The sequence below is a fragment of the Haliotis rubra genome, unplaced genomic scaffold (genome assembly GCF_003918875.1).
Source record: "Haliotis rubra isolate DU_JTF1 unplaced genomic scaffold, ASM391887v1 Scf1567, whole genome shotgun sequence".
Classification (NCBI taxonomy): Eukaryota; Metazoa; Mollusca; class Gastropoda; order Lepetellida; family Haliotidae; genus Haliotis; species Haliotis rubra.
The window spans coordinates 46,667-72,381 of record NW_025765522.1 but is presented as its reverse complement, the minus strand read 5'-3'; the positions used below and the strand labels follow the sequence as shown (position 1 = coordinate 72,381).

The window sequence follows — 25,715 nt, the reverse complement described above, 5'->3', positions numbered from 1 at the left end:
TTACAATCACCAAAGCAGTTATCAAATCATGAGTAAAAGAATGGGGGTTAATATGATCTTAACATCATTTCAATGTAATGAGTATATGTTAAAGAATTGGGAATTTTGATCATTTGGGATTTTTTGAATGGACCTTTTCTCAAATTCAGCAGCATTCATTGTTATATGTCATGACAAATTGAAAACAGCCAACATGTTCAAATGTGATCGGAGTTCTGTGGGCAGCTTTTAGAACCACCATTAATGAGATTATCTATGCACAATTTCAGCTTCATATACCCAGCAGAAATGATGAAAATACAAATCTATATAGATAGCCATCTGTGATGATCAAAGGTCATTGCAGGATCAAGGATCAAAATACCAAGAAAACCCAACAATTTACATGTTATTGTTTAAACAACATATTGACTGCATCTCAAATGTCATTAATGTCAAAGACCATTAAGACACATGCAAAATAGATAATTACTAAGAAATGGGTAAAAGCCCCTAAATTTAGCATGTCTGCCAGGTTTAAAGTTTGATCAGAATTAAGACAGCATAGTGATAAAACCTTCCACCTGATGAAATATTTACATTAATAGTCCAACATGAAGACCTACATAATTATTACCATGTAATGACTGTGTGAGTGAGTTAGGTTTTACGCCACTTTGAAATATTCCACAATATCCCGGTGGGGGACACCAGAATATTACTATATAAAGATTGTTGATGAAAGTATACATTAAGAAAAATTTCAACCATGATAAGCATTGTTGACCAAAATAGAAAACATATAAAACCCACAATATTTCACACAAATACATTATAGCTTATCAGGGGCAGTGCAGCTTTTTTGAGAAAAAGGGGTTGCATAGTTTATTTTCACCCGTTTTCACGAGAGTTTATATGGTCATTTAATAAACTTTCAGGATGAAACAGAGCTGCACACCCCTGCGTCCCCGTCTGGATCCGCCTATGCTTAATGAATGAAATATAGGTACAAATGACATCACATATAAAGTAAAATTTCAGAAGATCTAGGATCAACGGTTCAATTAATTTGAAAGAACACAGTAACACAAAAAGAATGTTTGTTTGAAATCTAAATTAATTTTCTGTCCAAGACCTCTTAATTATGATGCTTTTGAATTTCTACAACTTTGTGATGGATTACAGTCAGACTGTTTTCACATATCATTCCATTGTGTTTCCAAAGAAGAGTAAAATCACAAAAAGAAAGATATAAGTAGTAAGTTAAATTCATTATGTTTAGTACATATTAACTTACTTTTGAAAAATTTATAACAGTAATCTTTACTTGCAAAGGGAAAAATGTTTTAAAAATACACACAAAAAAGAGGGGTCATTTCATCATGACCCTGCAATAAGCATATATTGAACTATGAATTAAAACGTATCTCCCTGGCATCAGAAATTATGAAGGAATGCTATTACACAAGTCCTTTTGACAATTTTCACAATGTCCATGCATAACATGGTGGTGAAAAAGATCAAATGCTGAAGAAATGAGAAGACTGTATTTCAAGGATAAAATGGGACTAACTGCACTCATCTGACAGTAAGAGTGTTGATAAATATAACCAACAATATTAATATTTAATGTCTCCTATCCACTAAATTCCTAGAAGTATCATCTAGGTACTATTTTGCCTAAGTTCATGTTTCCAAACATCAGATATTGTGTGCAGTACTGAGAGGTGTTAACAAATACCACACGGTCTGGACAAACAAGCTCGTTGCCTGCATCATATCTCACAGAGTCAGATTTCATCTACAGGATGTGCTACAAAGTCGAGGGTGAATTTTGACATCCAACAGGATGTGTACATGGTGGAGTCGGATACGAAACACAGCCCTACTGTGTACTAACAGAACACGTTAACTGCTGATGTCTGCATGGTGTGGCAATTACATGTGTGAGCCACTTTCAGCTGATCCACATCTCCAAGGTTTTGGTGATTAAATCAAACTGACCCTCATCCAACATTGAACATCTGAATTATACACCAAAGTCAATGAAGATTTGGAACAGTCTAAGACTAAACATCTCTGTGCTGTTAACCTTAGTAGTGTTGGGAATTGGTTAAAATCTCATAATTGATGATTGGTTCATTACAACCGATCAATCATCGAAAATAATTTATGAAATTTGTTAATGTAAAAAAACAAGTAGTTCTTTTGTGGCTTTTTGGCAAAATTTCACATCTTTAAAGGATGACTAGTATGTTAGGAACATACATTTCTTGGAGCCTTTAAGATAAATTCAATCATGACTTTAAAAGAACTTGTAGTGCTTACAAAAGGTAACAGACAAATCCAACCATGTGAAAAATATTGTTAATGAAAACAAGTATTCCAAAATTGGCTGTGTTCGATTATGAGAAATTATGATCGATTGCTTGGTCGTTTAGTCACTACGACCAATCTTCGATTATTTCAATAAATCGGACCACCACTAAACCTTAGTACACAAGGCCAAACTTTGTCATCACCAGATGAAGTGTCATCTCCCTGAGAGGTGTTACCTCATTGAGACCAGCATGGTTGTATACAGATGTCATCTCACTAAGACAGCATGGCTGTATGCAGATGTCATCTCTACTAAGACAGCATGGCTGTATACAGATGTCATCTTACTAAGACAGTATGGCTGTATACAGATGTCATCTCACTAAAACAACATGGCTGTATACAGATGTCATCTCACTAAGACAGCATGGCTGTATACAGATGTCATCTCACTAAAACAACATGGCTGTATACAGATGTCATCTCACTAAGACAGCAGGCTGTATACATGTCATCTTACTAAGACAGCATGGCTGTATACAGATGTATGGCTGTATACAGATGTCATCTCACTAAGACAGCATGGCTGTATACAGATGTCATCTCACTAAGACAGCATGGCTGTATACAGATGTCATTTCACTAAGACAGCATGGCTGTATACAGATGTCATCTCACTAAGACAGCATGGCTGTATACAGATGTCATCTTACTAAGACAGCATGGCTGTATACAGATGTCATCTCACTAAAACAACATGGCTGTATACAGATGTCATCTCACTAAGCATGGCTGTATACAGATGCCATCTTACTAAGACAGCATGGCTGTATACAGATGTCATTTCACTAAGACAGCATGGCTGTATACAGATGTCATCTAACTCTAACTAAGACAGCATGGCTGTATACAGATGCCATCTTACTAAGACAGCATGGCTGTATACAGATGTCATTTCACTAAAACAGCATGGCTTCACACAGATGTCATTTCACTAAGATGTTATGGCTGTATCCAGATGTTATGGCTATATGCAGATGTCATGTCACTAAGACGGCATGAACAGCCAAAGCTCTAATAAATGATCAGTAGCAGCAACTTATTACACATTCTAAGATGCTTCGCTAAAACATCAAAGGCACCAACAGTTCTTTATCAGGCGATATAGTATACTTTTTTCATGACGTCACACTGTATTGACGTCACTACGCCATTCTTGTCTGCCCCCTTGTTATCAAACATACTTTTGGTAACCGACGTCACGATGTCATTGTCATTGCCTTGTACAGCCTCCTACAGTAAACTAATCTTTTCTTGGTTTGCAGTTGCTTCACTCGGCTAACATCACTGGAGGAAGCATTACGTTTATGTTTTTTGTCAGATATAATGTCTCAGTTCGACTCACACTGAACCAACGACACAGCAACTTTCGCAATGTTTACATTCCCACAATGCATCAGTGGAATGTCACGTGTTTAGTCAGCTTCATCAGGATGTACTGATACAAACTTACGTTGGTAGTAGAAATGCGACGTTCATATTGCCCCATATGGTTTACATTAATCACAGATGTATAAAAATATTTTAGAGCAGAAATTTAACCTGAACCTAAACTATCATCAAACTGTTCATCATTTGTTTTTTTGGTAACAGCCGTCTTAACATAGAAGGGCAGACACGTCAGTAGAACAGCACGTCACTTAGCCCTGAGCAAGGATTGTAAATTTAGATCACTGACACTATTATAATGTTAAAGCACTTCGCCGTAAGCCTCTCGTTCTTTAATTATAATAGTTCAGGGCAAAGGTATACTTTATTACACTTTACGTGGTGGTAGAGAGAACTGTATTTCTTAAACAAAGGACAAAATTCTACTTACACAAGCGAGTTCTAAGTCTCCCTCCTCTGCAGCTTGATAGTCATATATTGCCACATAAACCTTGGCTTCTTTCTTGGAGGCACCATTCACATCTAATTGCTGCTGCTGTTGTTGTTGTTGTTGCTGTATTGGCATCACATTTTCTGGGGGACAAAGCGATGAAAGTCATGTATGAGTCCCAATACTCTACCACTTTGGGGATGTAACCATAAATAGATCATATATATGTTCCCATATATTGATTCACCTGACGAAGGGGCAAGGAAAAGCCCAGAAACATTGTGTACAATAAAGAAGAAGTTGACATCCATAATATTTTCTCATATACTTGAATACCAACTATATGCCTCTCAAGAACATCATGTTCCCATTAGATATTCTGTTAGTACCACAAAACATTGCATTTCCAAAGTATGACTGCAATATTGCTTAGAACAGCCTTGCCTTTCTCACTCACATAATATGCAGAGACGCGTAGAAGTCTCACAATATGACCTGCTGTTCTGTAAATGTGCTACATTGAGTGTGGAAGTCTCACTACTCACCTTGTTGTTTGTGTTGCTACCTGACTCACATTGTTGTTTTTGTTACGATCTGACTCATCCTATTGTTCTTGTTACTGACTCACATTAGTGTTCTTGTTGTTTACACCTGACTTCCTTTGTCCTTCATATTGCCACTTGACTCCCATTATTATCCGTATGTTGCCACCTGACTCACCTTGTTTGTATTTTTAACTATCTGACTCACCTTATTGTTTATGTTACTGACTCACATTGTTGTTGCCACTTCACTTACCTTGTGTTTGTGCTGCCATTTGATTCTTATTGATATTTGTGTTGCCAAGTGACTCACCTTGTTGTTCATGTGTTAAGGCTGACTCACCTTGTTGTTCAAGTGTTGAAGCTGACTCACCTTGTTGTTCAAGTGTTGAAAACTGACTCACCTTGTTCTTGTGTTGAAAACTGAATCACCTTGATGTTCATGTGTTGAAAACTGACTCACCTTGTTGTTCATGTGTTGAAAACTGACTCACCTTGTTGTTCATGTGTTGAAAACTGACTCACCTTGTTCATGTGTTGGACTCACCTTGTTGTTCAAGTGTTGAAGCTGACTCACCTTGTTGTTTGAAAACTGATGTGTTGAAAACTGACTCACCTTGATGTTCATGTGTTGAAAACTGACTCACCTTGTTCATGTGTTGAAAACTGACTCACCTTGTTCATGTGTTGAAAACTGACTCACCTTGTTGTTCATGTGTTGAAAACTGACTCACCTTGTTTCATGTGTTGAAAACTGACTCACCTTGTTGTTCATGTGTTGAAACCTGACTCACCTTGTTGTTCATGTGTTGCCACCTCACAGCCTGGAGCATTGCGGTATAGCTGATCACAGCAGTTGTATTTGCGAGAAGTTTTTGTCCACACTCCTTTGTGATATTTCGGTACTAAATTGGCCCCTAGTTTTAGAGCTTCTGCAAAAATATAGACACCGAGTGTGCATATCTTACAACATATAAGCCCCATCTGAATTTACCACAAGTGTATGATGAATATGTCAGATGTGTCCCCACAAGAAATGTATTGCAGCACAAAAGGCAGTCTAGTAACTCCACGCAATGAATCCCACACAGACATCAACGAATGCCCTACCAGGCTTCATGCTTCCATTCATTTGTCAGTGCTATCACAATAAGTGTATGAAATATTAACTCTAGCCTTAAAGATCACATATACTCTAGGGGGTACAAATACATAAATCACTAACTGGCATCGCTATAAATGAAACCCCGTCATTAAAACTACTCACTTCGGTCTTTAATTAACTTAAATCAACCTTTTTGACAACAGTGCACAATTCTCACCCGCGAAGAAATTTCAACCAATCAGAGCGGCGCGTCTCTGTGACGTCATATGAGGAATAGATATGAGGGCCGATGCAAAATTCATCTACATTTCAGGGGGTAAATTATCTTGTTTACAGGTTTGTATAAACCTGAAATCGTGACAACTGTTGTGGAAAATGAAAGCTGTATGTTCTCACAATCTACTGTCATTTAATTTTGTCTCCTGCTTTGCCTAGTTTCCGAGTTACAACTTGTTTTCATAGAAGATTCTGTAAAAATCGCTTGGTGTCTTTAGGCCTTATTTGTATAATGACTGATCCAAATTGATCCCATTTCTGTGTTGTTTTACCTCGATATTTAATCATGTCATGTAAAAATCTGTTTGTATTCTCAAAACAGTGTTGGCCCATAAGTTTTCACATGCACTACAGCAATTAATACTCCCTTGTTGTAACCCGTGTTAGGTGGTATAAACCTACACATGTTATTTGTCATCATTCACTTGATGGTCAGTTAATGAATTTATAACAAGTATAATTAGTGGTAACACACTTAGATTACCCGACAAAGGTTCCCATTTGGCATTTCTTGTGTCTGGAGTAAATACTCAACATTATAAACATCGATCAAAGGATTAACCGATAAAACGCTGATTGATTAATTACTTTTATTTTACACAGCGGATTTGTCAAAAGGTAGTGTTTATGTATGTAGATTTACTAATCTATACTGAATACGCTCTGTCGTGTCGGTGTCTTCGTGAAAACAACGTCCTATTTTCAAAACCGCCAATACAATTGATTGCCTTCTTGGCTAACAAAGGATTAACCATTAATACATTGATTGATTGCTCATTATTGTGAAAACTAAATTATCACTTTTTTATAAAAAGACTCACTTGGAATTAGGATTATAGGACCAAATATAATAGCCTGACATTGTTCCTATAACATTGACTAGTATCTATTCAACATACTGGTGAGTGGAGACGTTAACCACTAGGAATGTAGCAAGAAATATATCTAGATATTACAGTATTGTTATAAAATTCACTTTATCAGACCCCAGTTTCACCTACTCCAAATATAAGGGCCTCCTGTGGAAGAAATCGAGCAGTATGTTATAAGTTGTGTCATGCAAAAGTCCCTTTTGGTTATGATTCAAATACATATTTAACTATGAGTAGAAAGTAGTTTTGATTTTCTAACTTGATGAAAACAAACCATAATCTCATTAATTCTAACAGACTTTAGCCCGTGACTTTTCACGATTTTCAAAATGGTGGCCCTGTCGCGAACATCCGCCAGTCTGAGGATAAATGCTATTTAGGTTTGTTTTCACCGAGTTACAAAATCAAAACTACATTCTACTGATAGCAAAATATGTATTTGACTAATGGCCAATAGGATTTTGCATGACATAGCTTATAACATAACAATTTCTCTCGTGGCAGCGAGGTGGGTGTCAATATAATACTACTTACAATATTATTGTTACTTCCGACCACAACCTCACTTCCGAGGAAGAAATCGTTATGTTACAAGTTGTGTCATGGAAAATCTTTATGGTCATCAATCATATACATATTTTACTACAACTAGTAAGTAGTTTTGATTCTTTAACTTCTGTGAAGCGATCTGAACACAAGTAAGATATCGTTTCAGGCTTCCACAACGCTCACTTCACACTTACAAATATAACCCATTTAGCACGAACTGCGGGGTCCTGTGGAAATTTGTGCATGGTGACCATCGCCCGACCCCTAGGAGCAATTGACGACAAAGCAACGATTCGGCATATCGTTGTTGATGTCGAGAAATCATCAAAATGATGAGCGTGCTACACACTTTCTATACAACTAACTGAAAATCCTTCCTCATATGACGTCACTGCAGTGCTCTGGCGACAGAGTTACGTAACCTGTCTGTGGTTTCGTTGGCGGGTGAGAGTGAAGCAGGCGACTTTTTGGCAACTTTTAATCGCGAAGTTTTAAAGTGAAGCTAACCACAAAACTTTCACTTTTTAAAGGCAACTTTTAATAATCTTCAGCTTCCCACAACGCTATTAATTAACCACAAATTTTTAAAGAATGAATTTGGTGTCATCAAAATGATAAGTGCTAACCACAAAACTTTCATATGTAACTGCAGTTAAACAGAGTTACAAAAACAAAGTTTTTTGGCAACTTTAATCGCCGGTATTAATTTAACCACAAAACTTTCATATGTAATAGTTAAAAGAGTACAAAAAAACAAAGTTTATTTGTTCTTTAATAATCTGGTTCCTTTGTCCCACCCAATTTCTAACCCTCATAGTTAACTAAAATAGGAGGTAATAATGGCACTTACGCTGTCTTATTGCTGTCACCCAGCTGTCCCTCTGGTCAGCATTTAGAGCAACAATGTATAATGTGAAGAAGTCGTTGTTTTCATGGTACATCACCTGGCGACAACACAACATCAACTAAGTCATACACTTAATTAAAATGTCACTTGAACCTGATCCCTCCCCTCTCCTGGACTCCTCTGTCACCCAGACCCTCTCTCACCTTGACCTTCCACTCATTTGGGCCCCTCTCTGACCTGAAGCCCCTTCTCACTCTTTCCCCAGTCTCACCTGAACCCCCTCTCATTCAGAGACCTCATACTAATCCCCATCACTCACTTACACCACCTTTCACCAGGATCTCTTCCTCACCTAGGTCCACTTCTCTCATTTGGACCCCACATGGACCCTGACACTCACCAGTTCTCCCTTTCTCACCTTGACCCCTCTCTCACCTGAAACCTCCTATCTCACCTTGATCCCTCTCTGACCTTGATCCCCTCTGACCTGGACCCCCTCTGACCTGGACCCCCTCTCACCTTGACCCCTCTCTCACCTGGACCATTCTCTCAACTTAACCCTCCTCTCACCTGGACCCCCTCTCTCACCTTGACCCACTCTCTCACCTTGACCCCCCTCTCACCTGGAAGACATTGTCCCTGCTGTCCAGCATACGGTTCTCCACATTCTCTACAGCTTTAACATTGGGAAGAGCAATACATCCCTTTTCCTTTCCTCTTTTCTGAAACATTGATAATAGTGTTTACTCAACTATAATGGAAACAAACATCCCACAGCAAAATGTGTGAATAGCATGTATAGTGCTTAGTCTTCCTTGTCCAGCCCCATGTATCCTGAATACTTGCATCACAAGTGTGCAAACATTTCAGTGAGTAAGCATGTTAATATAGTTTTATGCTGCTTTTAGCAATATTCCAGCAATATCACAGCAGGGGACACCAGAAATGGGCTTCACACATTGGTAGACATTTCAGTCAGAAATACATGTTCATATGCTTGATTATGTGTAGGTGAGGAGCGGAGGAGGAGATGTGTAGAGAAGATTTGTTACAAAGACTGGTTTCCCAATGAGCAGCTGGCATAAAACTGGAAAGTGTAAAGCCCCCAAAAAAATGCTCCTTCCTATACTTAGCCAACCAGACAAAGAAAAACACAGAGAACATTATAAATGGCAGAACACAATTTGAACTTTCTTCTTTCACAAAACAATCCATAAAAACTGAAAATAGAAAAATGTTTCCAACATGTAAAGAGAAATGATGTTGTTCCCTAATGAAAGAAAAGAACTAAAATATATGCATGCTCCATATCAGATTGTCCTTTTCCCAATCCCACCTTGACTATGATCAATGTTTCACAGTAGTTATTTCTCATAAATCCAATTCTCAGGTTGTCAACAGTGAATGATTCAACACAAAAATTAAACGTTTGTATTCATCTAGTTTGTTTCCTTGTTGAATTGCACTCAGCAATTTTCAAGCTTCATGACAGTGGGCTGTAAATATGGACCAAACAATCCAGTGATGGACATCATGAGCATCAATGTCTATAGATCGATCAAATGTGAGATGATGAATATGCATCAATCAAGTCATTGAGCCTGACCACCTGATCCAGTTAGTTGCCTCTTACAACAAGCATGGGTTGCTGAACACCAATTCTATCTGATCTTCATGGGTAGTGGCACTGGTCAGTAATTCTGAAAGGAATCTTTTTCAGTCTATTTCCAAGTAATAAAATGATAAGCAGCTTATCTATAGCTCAGCCAGAATAAATGCTTACCTCAAGCTTTCCATCAAAGTATCGCAGGTATTCCTCATCAAGAACAAAATGTCTGCCCTTGTAATTCTCGGATGTGAATGTGTTTTTTGTTCTGGGACCTCTTCATAAGATAGTCCACCTTTATAATATTACATGTTGACTGTCGGCGTGCCATTTTGAAGAAATCTTGCAACTTCAGAAGTCTTTAGAAGTCACCAAACTGGAGTTCACATGAAGAACTACATCTGCAATGTTCTGTGAATCACACTCCTGCAAAGAGTAAAATGTTTCCATTAGTACCATCAGGCATGGTTATATCAATAGCAATTGACAATGGAAGCTCAAAACCAGGTTAGCTGTAGCATGAACATGTTTCAACATTTTTCAGTTTGTTCATATTTTGTCACTTTAGTCCTTTTCCCTGTAAAAAATCATTTTGAATATTTACATAACTTACAGAGTACCCAATACTTTAACAGATAATGAACAGCAAATACGTCATTATCTTTATGATAATAAGGACAGACAACTCATATAACTATACATTGCAGTCATCCACAATGTAATTAAGTGAGTGAGTTGGGTTTTACACAGCTTTTAGCAATATTCCAGCAATGTCAAGGCTGGGACACCAGAAATAGGTTTCACACAGGACAGAACCCGTGCCTTCAGCGTGATGAGTGAATGCTTTAACCACTGGGCTACCCCACCCCCACAAAGCACTGGAATTTGCTTTGGATGTATACGTCATGCATAATTTACGGAATTGCCCAATCCGCGAATTACGCGAGACATTTGCGTAATCCCCGAGAATGGGCGACCCTCTGCCCAAACCCTGTCATTACGCAATTAGTAGTGCTCCTGTGGATTGGGCAATTAAATAATCTGCATAATCCCATAGATTGAGCAAGCTGAGTTTGTGTATTTAGAAACCTAGTTGAGCTTGTGTTTTTAGACAATGATTAGTGTTTCATAGTTTGTCTCCCAGTAGTCGACTGACAGTTGCACTGAGATGGAGGACAAAATTAGATTTGAAAGTTTAATCAACAGTGGTGCATTCTCTGTATTTGCAAGAAGTAAAATATGAAGAAATAATAAACGAAGTTTCTTCCGCCAAAGACTGTAAGAAAGTAAAAGCACAAATATGTAATTTTTCAAGTAAAATTTATATTTTATACTTATCTTGACTCATGATCTTTTGCTTATCTCCCTTGCGAATGGTAGTGGAACACTTGAATCCCTTGAAGTTCCCGAAGCAGGACGTAAAAATACACTCACTCACAAGCTACCTCCCTTTTCCCGCGTAAACAGTCATGTGACCAGCTTTACTTGTCACTCTCTCCTGATTTTTCTGCCTAAGCACTTGGATGTGCTGTGCAATCCGAAGTGTTTCCAGGGGGGAGGTTGGGAGGGCTTGACCTCATGAGTCAGGATAAGTATAAAATATCAATTTTACTTGAAAAATTACATATTTTTTCTTATCCTGACTCATGATCTTTTGCTTAAAGAATCCTGCAGATTGGTGGTGGGTCAGGCCACTTCCTGGAATCATCAGCTGTCCTTAGATACGTCCTGTATCCCACCCATGGGAACTGCGTAGCGGCATTTCCAAGATCCTATTCTTCCAACTTCCGTTATAATTCGGGGGGACCACTTTCTTGTCTTACTTCCATCACTAACAAGTTGAATCATCTTGATTCATGTGGTTTAAGATATAATAGTATCTTCTTTTTACTAGATATCTATAACAAACCATAGATTATGATAAGGTCTTTATCATAAATGAGCGACCCCTTAATGTACAGGTAAGATCTTTACTCGTACAGGGTCTTTAATCACTCATGCTAGTCTGTCCAGATGTTTTGTCAGGAACCGTTGCAGTGGCCTTACTTGTAACCTTCCTGTGTGAGTCAAGTCCTGCGCCGAGGTTAGTAGACCGAGTAGACATTGCCATGTTTGTAGTTTTAACGGAGAGATGACTGCTTGTGGAATCATGGCTTGTATCTTGACCCAATGATCTTCTGGGACCACAATTCGATTCTGTGTTGTGATAATTCTTATTCACAGCAATTGAAGATCTTGTTTGATTCTAACTCCAACTTCATCAGGTTCACTAGCCATCTTAGTTGTGTGAGCAACTTAATTGTGAAGTTCAGCTGCTGTCTAAGTTGATTGGCACTTTGAAGAACCTGTATGCTGTCGTCCAAATAACCAGCACTGCGTAGACCTTGATGCTGCAGATAGGTGCCGATAGGCTTGGTTATTCGTATATATAATCATAGAGCCAACGGTAGGACGTTCCATTGGAAGTGCTAACCTCTGATTGCAGTGATGATACATCATTCTTCTCCTTATATACGCAGGCAATCTGTGTTGATCAGCATACATTGAAGTGTTGTCTATTTATAGCAAGGCTGGCTCCAGTGTAGCATTGCAGGGGACAGGTACTCATACCGACCTTTAATCAGCGACAACTTCCAAAATGAACATCATTTATCCTGCTGTCAAGGCTAGACATCTATTAGATTCCCATGATGATAACAGGCCGTAGTTGTATACTGTTTCCAAGGCTGCCGATGAAGTATTCCCCCGTACCACGGGTTTGTTTACATGTCAGTAAACTTGCTGGCACCTGCTCTGTCCGTGGGAGGCATTGTCTGACGTGGACCAATCAGCTTCCAAGCATGACGTCACCAGTGTTGTAGCAAGTTGGCCTCCATAAAATCTGATGCAATTAGTTGGTTGAGTAAAAGCGCGCATAATTCTACGCCGCTCATATAAACCTCTTGAATAAGGGGTTGCTCCAAGTGTAAAATTTTGTTCAGTGATATAAATCACGTATTCCCATTGTGGATAATATAAGCCAGCATGAAGAAGGAGGCTGTCGAGATGTATGTCTGTATGGATCTTGAAGAAATACCGATGTTGAATCTAGTTGACAGGATATAAAATCCTAATCCCCACGCTGAGTGACGAGAGTTAATAATATTATCTGTACGTCCGTTTAAGTATTCTTGAAGGCATTGTCAACCTTAAGCCCTTTACAAAGGTCGCCTTGAGGTTCTCCAGTACTCCAGGCTACATAGGTGATATCATATTGGAGTCGAAGTCATCAGCGTATATGCAGTACGTCTCTGTTGGGTTAGAGTGAGTGAGTGAACGACAATATCCGCAGGCCATCTGCTACCCGGTATAAGACCTCAGCATCCGTGTAGATGAAAGGATTCCTTTCATCAAGTAGGTTGTCGTCCGAAACTGAACCTATACAGGTATAAGGTTTGTGTAGGCTGTAAACTGTAGAGATTGCACATATTGTAGATCTTTTTTGTTGAGTTATAAACTCTGACAAAACCATCCGTTTTCATCATTGCTTCGTTTTATTCAGCTGTATGGTAATAGAGTTGACGTCAACATCTTGCCTGTTGATCTAAGGGTTCGTTAACCCTATGGTTCGCAAACCCTGTAGATGTCTGCGTTACTGATAACTGCCTGTAGATCTGAGAGTTCGCGAACCTTGGAGATGTCTGCATTACTGATATCTGCTTGTTGATCTGAGGGTTCGGGAATCCTATGGTTCACGATCCTTGTAGATGTCTACATTATTGTAGATATCTGCATTGCCTCTTCTCTAAACTTCCTCCTGCGAAACTTCCTTTCAAAACCTTCCTTTCACATCCTCTATCTGTAGATTCCCCCTTTGCAAACGTTTATCTTGACGGTCCTCTCTTCGCAAACCTCTATCTCTGAATACATCTCTTCGCGAACCTCTGTGACATTAACTTTCTCTTCGCGAACCTCTGTCTCGTTCGTGATGAGTGACTCCGCGAACGTCTGTGAGAGATATGAGATCTCGATCTAGAGCGGCTTGGAGTAGGAGAAGGATCCTTAGGTGTTCTCGAACGTTGAGGGTTCGCAGATGTTGAAGTGTGAGTAGGCTTCTCATGTCTTCTATCCTCCTCCAAGATGACAGAGTCGTCAGACTGTGGAGACCTTTGCAAAGGTATACGTTCGCCAACGTACTCTTGAGAGGTAGTTCTCTGAGGAGTAGGTTCACGCAGGTCCGTGGGTTCACGCACGTTGTCAGCAGATGAGAGGTTCCGTCGCGTTCTTATAACTCGGGGGGACCACTTTCTTGTCTTACTTCAATCTCAGACAAGTTGAATCATGTTGATTCATGTGGCTTCAGATAAACTAGTATCTTCTTACTACTAGATATCTATAACAACCCATAGATTATGATAAGATCTTTATCATAAATGAGTTGCGACCCCTTCATGTACAGGTAAGATCTTTACCCGTACAGGTCTTTAATCACTCATGCTAGTCTGTCCTAGACTGTGCACATGGACTTTCAAACTAATACTTTTCCTTAGTAAAAGTTATCAACAAGTCAATGTGATAAAGGGTGAGATTTTCCAACTCAGCGCCTTTGTGGAACCGTTAGTTCGTCACACAGCTGGCCTGCTGTGGCAGTTGCAGGAGAAGATCTAGTAGTCGTGGAAGTCGATTGAGTCGCAATCTCTTAGGTACTTCAGGTAGAAGTAACAGGGGATCATAAAAAATGTCTACTTCTTACTTTGAGCCGGTGTCAACTGCGTTGTAGCCGATCTCTTCTTCGCCCCCGAACCAGACGACTGCCCCTGCAACATACTCAATATAGCACCAGTATTATGGATTTCAGCCATAGCAAGCAATATAAAGTTTGCAGATTGATCTTCTGATTTATCAGCCATGACTTGTGATGACTTCCTCACCTGATCCATGGCACGCCTATAGATATAAGACAAATATTGATTAAACTGTAGATTTGATAAATCAACACAATAAGTATAGCACAAGCTGGAAGAACATGGTTTGATGCACGAAGGGCATGGGGGTGAGGATCAGCCACGGATAACCTGTGCCTGCAAACACTGCAAGATTTCATGAAATGTAAACAAGTTACATTACGATGAAATTATGGCACAAATACAAATAATTTTTACAAATTTTTACATATAATACAGAGTAATTATAGCCAAATCCATACACAGCGTTATTTTTAAAAATAGGATCTACATTAAAAGGATATAATGCCGTATATGGGACTCCAGTGCTCGCCCAACCATCCGCTTCGGCAAAAGGGAGGGAGTGACATGTAAGGCTGGTCACATGACTGTTTTCGCAGGAAAAGGGAGGTAACTCGTGGGTGAAGTGTAATTTTACGTCCGCTTCAGTAACTTCAAGGGATTTAAGTGTTCAACTACCATTCGCAAGGGAAAGGGAGATAAGCAAACTGACTGCCTGACTGAGTTTAGTTTTACGCCGCTTTTAGCAATATTCCAGCAATATCACGGCGGGGGACACCAGAAATGGGATTAACACATTGTGCCCATGTGGGGAATCGAACCCGGGTCTTCGGTGTGATGAGCCAACGCTTTAACCACTAGGCTACCCCACCGCCCCGGAGATAAGCAAAAGATCGTGAGTCAGGATAAGAAAAAATACAGACTTATCAAAAAGTTTGCTGTAATTGAAGTTGGCAGAATTAAGAGCTTGATAAAGAAGGGAACAGAGGAATCTCCTAAATATTTTGTTCAGTTTGAATACCTATATTGCGTGATAAAAGATGCTCATCAGTCATGTGGACATGGAGGCGAAAAGAAGGCATTACATGAACTAAGTAAGCAGTTTTTTTAATTTGACTCGTGACCAGGTGAGATATTCCACATCTGTCTGTGAAAACTGTCAGTTGAACAGACAAATACCATCAAAAGGTGTCATAGTGAAACAAATTCTGCCTGAAACTTTCAGTTTCGCTGTCAGATTGATCTGATTGATATGCAAACCAACAACTGGTCAAGATCACATGGCGAAGTTTTGCATATTAAGACCGCTCAAGTTCAAGAGTGCAGCCAATGTAGCTTATCAGCTAGTTGATATAATTAGGATATTTTAAATGTTATAATAAATTATCCAAAGCTCGTCGTCATCAACTGCTTTTACAGCCATTTGAACGAGTCCCCTATATCACAGGACGATTACGCCCATGCCCAGAACGTGTGGGAAAAACTGGGCTGTCAATATTTAGGCAATTATCACGACCTCTACTTGAAAATGGACATCCTGCTGCTGGCCAACGTGTTCGAACTTCGAGACCTTCAGAACAACGTGTATGAAACAGTATCAACTCGACCCTGCCTGGTACTACACCAGCCCCGGTCTCTCGTGGGATGCGCTCTTGAAGAAAACCAGAGTTAAACTGGAATTGCTCACGGATTACGACATGCACCTGTTCATCGAGAAAGGGATGCGCGGTGGGATTACCATGGCCTCTAAACGGTCCACGAAAGCCAACAACAAACACGTGGAAAGCTACAACTCGAGCAAACCCACCAACCACATCCTCTATCTCGACACCAACAAAAGTACGGCTGGGTCATGAGTCAGTCTCTACCCACCGGGGGGTTCGAATGGATGGACGATGAGATCGATATCACAAGCATCGCGCCGAATTCGAACAAAGGCTACATCCTCGAAGTGGATTTTGAGTATCCCAGGGCATTGCACGCTGCTCACAACAGCTATCTGCTTGCTCCCGAACGGTTGACGGTGACTTGATGTCTGACTATCAACGCGTGTTGCTCGGAAAAATAAGCTGGTCAACGTGGAAAAATTGTCCCAAACTTGATGAACAAGACCAAGTACGTGGTGCACTATCGGAATCTGCAACTGTACTTGTCGCTGGGCATGAAGCTGACTAAAATACATCGGGTGCTGCAATTCGATCAAAGTCCCTGGATGGAACCGTACATTCGGTTGAACATTGAGCTGCGAAAATAGGCCAACAGCGACTTGGAGAAAAACCTCTACAAAGCTTGGCTTAAAAGACAAGCCATCTGGCAAGTTTACCTGCCGGCTCCCCGATACATCCCGAGAAGAAAGTTTGATATTTCCATACCCAATCGTACCCATCAAGCCGACCTCCTGTTTCTCCCGCACGACAGGGTGAGAAACAAAACGTACAAGTACGCCCTGACCGTCATGGATGTTGCCAGTCGCCATAAGGAAGCGGAGCCGTTAACGACCAAAGATTCGAGTCAAGTCGCTAAGGCCTTAGAACGTATCTACAAACGCAGTCGCTTGACCTGGCCGACCGAATTACAAGTCGATCCTGGACGCGAGTTCATGAGGCCGTGTCACAGCTGTTATCGAAGCATAAAGTCCAGGTGAGACGAGGCGTGGTTGGAGCTCACCGAAGCCAAGCCATCATCGAAAGATTCAACAGGACTTTAGCCGAGCGTTTGTTTTGACATCAGTATGCCCAAGAGATGGCCAACCCAGAAAAACAATCGACAGAATGGGTCGTACGCTTACCGCGAGTGGTGTTGGTGATCAACAATGAAGTCGGTCGACTCCTCGTTAAAAGACCCGTTGAAGTCATTTGAATGAAATTTCTGACGACCGAATTGGCTGTGCCTTCACGTCACGGCAAAGAGAAAAAACTACCGGACCGGGTCGTCATGAGGTATGTGTACCAGCCCGGTGAACTCGAAGGAGGGGACGAACGTTGTGCCACAGACTCTGTATGGTCCATGAAAACGTACCGCATCGACCGAGTGGACATCAAAGATGATGAACCGAATCTGTATTACTTGCAAGACGGACCGGGTAGGGGATTCGTCCGAGAGGAATTGATGATCGTCCCTCACGACAATGTATTGCCCAACGCTCTAACCATCACACTGGCGAGCCGGCTGATACCTCAGCCCTCGGAACTTTGGGTCTAGGCTGGCGGCACATCTAAGGATGATTCTCGATAGACCATCGCCGTTTTTAAGGGGGGCTGGGAGGCTTAATTCACACAAATAAGCCTCTAAGTCGCATCTGCGGCAGAACCCCCACTGTATTACTACTGCCTAAGTTTACTTAGACTGGGGCCGCAGCTATACAGTGCCAATCACCAAGACAAAACAAGGTCAAATGCCGTTTGTACCTCAAAGTAATGCAATTTTAAACAAATGTTGAATGTCCAGTTATCATCTTATTCATTTAATTCTATTTAAGCACATATTTATCTCTTTTTATGTTTTTAGTAATGTCATATTTTATGTTGTTATTCATTTGAATTTTTGTGAAGCTCTGTGATCTAAAACAATTTCCTTAAAAGGTCATAAAGTATTATCTGTCTGCCTGTCTCTGGGCTCCTTTTCATTATATTTTATGATTATTTTTTATGAACAATAATTTTTACTGTAAAATATGTTCATTTCAGTGACTAGCTGTTAGTCTAATAAACTGCTGGCTCTCTTGTTAAATGTCCAGCTTTGTCGTCAAAACACTTTTAGGAGTTCTCACATGTACATAATATAGCTATAGCTCTCTGCTTCCTAACCCTATTTAACATGATGGAGAAGTAGGAATATACTCTGGAACACTGTGTAATACACTTGTAATACAGAAATTAATATCCCTTAATTTTTTCCTTTATGCTATTTATGACACTAATATAATTCGGCCACAACAAAGCCCAATTTGAAGGCAACTGTAAGTTAGTTCGGTCAGTGTTGTAAATAATGGTGATCTCATGATGGTACTTTTCTATACCATTGTATGCTCAAAATTTGAATATTACTGAAACTGCAGATATGAAACAGATTAAACACAATAAAACAAAGATCCATGGGGTGATTATTAGAGCAGGGTGCTTACATGGCGCATAATTTTTTTTATTTCCTTTGCGATAACACACTCAGTAAAAATATGGTATCACATTATCCATTCCAAACTTCTGGGGAATGATTCTGAAAGCAGGAGATTAAAATGTTGGGGTAGCATTTTTATTGCAGAAAGAATTGCTTCTGGAAGTATTTACAGGGCTATGCTGCAGTACCTCTAGCCACACATAGTTACCTATTACACTTAACAACTTTCACTGTCACAGTTACAAGGAGCAAAGTCCAATCATTGGCTTCTACAACCACTAACCCAGCAAAACAGAATGTATCTGGAAAAATTTGTAAAAGAGTTAAAAAAGGTGCAATGTCTCATACCTGATAGTAAGATCATAATAAAATCTACAAGAAAATGATGACAGGAGACAAAACTGTGGTTTGTACACATAGTGAGCTTAGTTTTACACCGCCTTTAGCAATAAACCAGCAATATCACGCATGCTACCCATCGCCCATGTACAGAAAAAAAGCACATTAAGAAAATAAGAACTGGCTAGCAGTTAAGGACTTTTTACACCATCCTGATGACGACTACATTCGATTTTTTAAAGAAACAAACAAAACCATTGTCAAACAGTCACACACCGTTATGTCAAACTACCTGTGCAAATACCTCAAGTCATCCTAGTTTCGACACAGATGCAAAATTAAGACGCCCCTTTTAGCAATATTCCAGCAATATCATGGCAGGGAACACCAGAATTGGGTTTCACACAACTACCCATACAATCCTTATCTAGATGTAAACTGCACTGCAACTGGCTGACAATATGTATCTTAACAGCAACATTAACCCAAATGACTCACATAGCTCCTACCATACAAAGAGTACATGAATGTACACCACAAAGAAGGAAGTTGGCCATACACACTAGCACAACCTATCATGACCTGGCCAATGATAAAAAAAACATACCCTGATCCATATTGATAATGTAGCCAATCTTTTCAAAACACAGGCCCTAACCAGATATTAAATATATGCATTCTGTACACTTTAATATTGAGAATGGGTGCAATCATATTGTTATTATAAGTTTCAAAGGGTAAGACTGGATATAAGAAGAACTCATCTAATTTAAAGAAAGTATGTACATAAGCATGGTGAGTGAGTGATTGAGTTTAGTTTTACGCCGCACTCAGCAATATTCCAGCTATAAGGCGGCGGTCTGTAAATAATCGAGTCTGGACCAGACAATCCAGTGATCAACAGCATGAGCATCGATCTGCGCAATTGGGAACCGATGACATGTGGCAACCAAGTCAGCGAGCCTGACCACCCGATCCCGTTAGTCGCCTCTTACGACAATCATAGTCGCCTTTTGTGGCAAGCATGGGTTGCTGAAGACCTATTCTACCCCGGGACCTTCACGTTGCAAAATAACTCAAAATACACAATAGTCAAGTAATTGTTAATACAGTACATGACAGTGAATACCCTGTACCAAGCAACATCTGCTCCTTGTTACTTTTTGCCCATCACTTGAAAAATTGTCTAACACTATATCGTGTTGCTATGTGTACGAGTTGACATATCAAAAAGAGTAACAGTTCTGATAAGAAATTGTGTCAGTGTTCAGACAACTGTCAATGCAAGATGTCCTTCACTCAATAACTTGAGCCTTATTCAAACAAGGAAGCTCCCTTCAACATTTTTAAGTGCAAGTCATGAGACTTCTTTGTATTATATTTACTGTTTGTACAGTTGACACAGTTAAACACCAGTTTTAATGTCAGACAAAATGTGTTACTATCAGTTCCAAGGACTGATCACTGAATATTAATGACCCAACACATTGTAAACACATCATCAATAAAACAATTGCAGGTTCGATCCCCGACCGCATCATACCAAAAGACGTTAAAATATGGTACTTGTTGGTCCCTGCCTGGCGCTTCACCTTAATGGGTAGGTATTCATGCATCATTCATGCATCACTGCGGCATGGTATCTCAGTGGGCTAGCACTATAAAACCAGCTTAAGTCTGGGCTAGTACAAGCAGCCGCATATACACATACACAGGCATGCACGTCTTCATATGAGCAAAATATTCTCAAGCACGACGTAAAACCCAATTTCACCTCACCACCTTTCTCAGTTAAGTCCAGACACTAGTACTCTTCTTGCTTGAATCCTATCTGAGAATAGTGAGACTCAAACCTACACTCTCAAAGTGAGGCCTCTAATCGCCAGCACACAAAGTCATCAGTCTAACCACTCACCCAATGTATCTTCCACAAAAATTGAACCCTTCGAACCTGTAGTCCAGATCACATACTATGTGTACCCCTCTGACAAGTGTATTCATTACCATGACTACTGACCCATGAAGATCCGGGTTAGAATTGGTCTTCAGTAACCTAAGGGGATCGGGTGGTCAGACTCGCTGACTTGGTTGACACATGTCATGGTGGGATTGGACAGGTTTGACTCGCTGACTTGGTTGACACATGTCATGGTAAGGGGATTGGATGGTCAGGCTTGCTGACTTGGTTGACACATGCCATGGTAAGGGGATCGGGTGGTCAGGCTTGCTGACTTGGTTGTCACATGTCATGGTAAGGGGATTGGGTGGTCAGGCTTGCTGACTTGGTTGACACATGTCATTGTAAGGGGATTGGGTGGTCAGGCTTGCTGACTTGGTTGACACATGTCATGATATACCAATTGCGTATGTCGATGCTCATGATGTTGATCACTGGATTGTCTGGTCCAGACTTGATTATTTACATACCGCCGCCATATAGCTGGAATATTGCTGAATGCTGCATTAAACAACAAACCAACCAACCATGACAACCAATATCAACCTACAAATACACACCCAGTCCTTGGTTCCCAACTTACAGTGGGTGAAATCTAACCCTGCTTCCTGAAAAGCAACAGAATCCTGCAGTGTCAGAGATATGAAACTAGATCAAATTGGAACATGTCAGCGAGTCTCATCATAGCAATAGTTTCCTGCATTCAGGTGGTATGACAATGTTTCAGCACTATTCAACATTAGAAACCGACTGACCAATGAGCACAATGAAAACTCATCAGCAACAAAGATGAATTAACATCAACTGATGAGGATGAGTGTCAGTGCCTTGCAAGGAATTGTTGGGATTTCATCACACTGTTTCCTGATTTGCTAACAATAGAACAGCAGGGGCTTGTGTTGCATTATTGTGCAGTATTCAGACACTGACTTTGTATTTTTTACATTATATTTGATTTAAAAATGTCTGTGATGCTGTCATTGTTGACTTACCTATTTATGATTCATACGCTGTAAAGGGGTAAAACTCTGTTTTACAAGTAAAGAGTGAGTGAGTGAGTTTAGTTTTACGCCGCACTCATCAATATTCCAGCTATATGGCGGAGGTCTGTAAATAATCGAGTCTGGACCAGACAATCCAGTGATCAACAGCATGAGCATCGATCTGCGCAATTGGGAGCCAATGACGTGTGTCAACCAAGTCAACGAGCCTGACCACCCGATCCTGTTAGTTCAGTCGCATCTTACGACAAGCATGACATGGAACACCAGACACTGGCTATGAAGGCTTTGGGGGCGATGGGGTAGCCTGGTGGTTAAAGCGTCTGCTCGTCATGCCGAAGACCAGGGTTCAATTCCCCACATGGGTACAATGTGTGAAGCCCATTTCTGGTGTCCCCCTCTGTGATTTTGCTGGAGTATTCCTATGCGGCGAAAAACCATACTCACTCACTCAGCAATGTTTACTGTCACTGATAACCATGATAAATGAGCATAATTCACTTGCTTAATCATTCATGGAAATAAACATGATTAAAAAGCTGTTTGACAGGGACACAGTATGTTACAAGGGATCAAATTTGTTCGCCAAGACAATCACAAATGTGAACATCATTCAATTTCACATCAAGGCAAAATGGTAGATTCACACGAGAGATCGTGTACCACAAACGACATAAAATGAAGGCATTCACACAAAGTTGAATCACAGATGACCAACTGGACCTAGCGCTAGTAGCTGGACAAAAGACCAAAACTGTATTGTAGTTTTGGGATTATAAATTTTAGGATGCAAATATATGATTTTTCATTTGATCTGGCTGTATGAGTCACAACCTATATTCATTGTATTGCCAATATATGCTATATTGTACAAAATATGTACCTTATGTACAATGATAAATAAAACATGCACTGTATGGAATAAAGAATAGGACAAAAGTCAACTGGATGAATGGCTGGGAGGATGACTGACTGGAAATAATATCCTATTCAGTTGCCACTGAGAAGTTTATCGAGTGTAAAGGTTTGCCGAGGTGCATGTTAAGCCCCCCCCCCCTCCAAATATGTCCATTTCCAGTAACCTGACCGACCTTATCCCAAACCCACCCGACCCTAAATCTTTTTTTTTAACCAAGTCAAAATCATGACTGGAGTGCATTTCAACTCATCAACTCAAATCGAGTATATGTTCATGTTTTTCAGTATACGTAGGGCTAAAATGCATTGCATTGAATTGGCATAATGGGCTCTCATTGACAAAACCTGCAAATAAATAACATAAATATTGATAGAAATCTTTCAATGTTTCATCACAAGACATTGTCACTACATGATATGGTATCCTTGTAAGACCATCTCAGGTGCCCACCTGGTGCTACTAAAATAAAAAAAAAAAAAAAATAGAACCAACCCACCTACCCTAGTTTTAAAAAGAATGTAACAGGAAACGAACATATATATATTTTTTTTGGCCTTAGCTTAATTGCAAATACATGCAACCTGACACAACAGAGGACATATAACAACAAACTCGAGTTTGGGTTACAACTTTAGATGGCCCTGTTAACTATACAAGATAATATTACCAACTCATAACCATCTTGAAAACGAATTGAGTGTGTTTCCAACCAATTAATTTTTTAACCGTGATTAGGTAATCACTTCCTCTTCATGGTATTCATTCTAAATTAGCCATCTTGGTCATCAGCAATGTTACTCAATTTCCCTTGCACTCGTCTTGTCCGTATACTTTCTCAGCATCAAATATAGTAAAATGTCTCTTATTTGTCTAGTCGGCTTAGTTTTTAGCAAAACTCCATTTCAGGGCTAAAAAGTACTGAAAACAATGCCAAACATTCTCAAAAATGTTTTGAATGGATCACTATTCATGAACATCAGAAACAAAATAGCACTGTAGTTATTATTGGATTTTCTCAGTTTTCTTGCAGTTAAAATTCTTTTCGGCTTGACATCTGTTTGAAAACTAATCAGTAGATTGTTATATTCATACGTAAGTAACAGCTTAGTCTGCTGTTTTTAACAACAATCAGCAGTATTCTAGCTGTAATGAACCGTGAAGATCCGGGTTAGAATTGATCTTCAGTAACCCATGCTTGTCGTAAGAGGCGACTAACGGGATCGGGTGGTCAGGCTTACTGACTTTGTTGACACATGTCATCGTATCCGAATTGCGTAGATGGATGCTTATGCAGTTGATCACTGGATTGTCTTGTCCAGACTCAGTTATTTACAGACCGTCGCCATATTGCTGGAATATTGCTGAGTGTGGCGTAAAACTAAACTCCCTCACTCACTCTAGCTGTAACGATAGCTACGTCTAGGATAGAAAAACTACTGATACTATGGACAACATTTCAAGCCATCGAGGTACCAATACAAAAACATGCGATCAACCTAGTCATTGAGTTTGACCTACCAGTCTATTTTAGTTACCTATTGCCACATGTATACATTCCTGTAAATTAACCCAACACTGATTCCCCACAAATGGCAACAATCATCTATGGCTTAATGTATCCATGTATGAATATTATCAGTGGAATGATGCATACATGTAGCATCAGTGGAATAGTGTATGCATGTTCACTCAAAAACTGCATATTGTATGCCTGTAATGGTACCCGGGAGGAAAAGTCTTATTAACCTTCTGGTGCCTCTCAGGCAGCTTGGGTTATCTGGGTTAAATGTTCAACATGATGGATGCGCTTAGAGCATGCCCATGCAATGTGGAGTTCAGCGCTATATACAAGTGATATAAGTGGCCTTAATTACTTTCATTATAGTTTGAACAGATATGAAATTACAAGTTATTTTTCATCACCCATCAATGACTGGGCCACAGGAAGTTAATGCATTGGACCTATTTGATCGAAAAATTATCAACAATGTTTTACAAATACAAATAATCATGATACCATCAGCTGATTAATGTATGCATGTATGAATGAAAATACTTTGTACATAAAATTGATATCTGTGCATTAATGAATGCTTGATTGATATCAGTGAATATAAATATAAATACCACTGATAACTTCAAGTAACTAATAAAAATACATCACTTGATTTAAAAACTGCATTGTTAAAATTGGTTAAGTTGAATAGGTAATTGTCCCATTGAGATTTGCTGCATTCACAAACAAGACTATTTAAATAAGAAAGAAGACGTTTGAAGTACACAAACCATTACCTAACAGTGTATCTTGATCATATACAATTTAATTTATTCATTCATTTCCATAATCACCATATCCATGTTCATAACGTAGATCCATCATTAACTTATCAATTTTTGTAAAGTTTCATATGGTCATTATACATAGACTCATACTCCATCAAAACCAGTAACATCTCCCCAATGATCATTTCAAATTGATCACATTTCAATGACAAATGGTAATACGACGTTTGTGATAAAGCTATCTTGCTCGTGGACGTATCGATCAATCTCATTTGGCTATCTTTCACTGTCTGATACTGGGCACCTGTCAATGTCTTCACTAGACGACATGCTCAAATGCCATTGTGAACTGAAAGTCTGACCGCTCTCTTCAAGTTAATATCATATGACATTCAAAGTAGC

The 25,715-nt window shown here is 39.6% G+C and overlaps 1 protein-coding gene across 1 annotated transcript in view; it reads right to left on the bottom strand.

The window, feature by feature from the left end:
* LOC124271009 (tyrosine-protein kinase Tec-like) overlaps window positions 1–25,715 on the bottom strand; it is a 46,590-nt gene that overhangs the window by 20,739 nt on the left and 136 nt on the right. Inside the window, 6 exon segments of the mRNA XM_046706072.1 lie at window positions 4,178–4,320; window positions 5,514–5,651; window positions 8,372–8,465; window positions 8,992–9,090; window positions 10,152–10,238; window positions 10,240–10,400. Coding sequence (XP_046562028.1) covers window positions 4,178–4,320; window positions 5,514–5,651; window positions 8,372–8,465; window positions 8,992–9,090; window positions 10,152–10,238; window positions 10,240–10,305 — 627 coding nt within the window. The 5' untranslated portion in view covers window positions 10,306–10,400.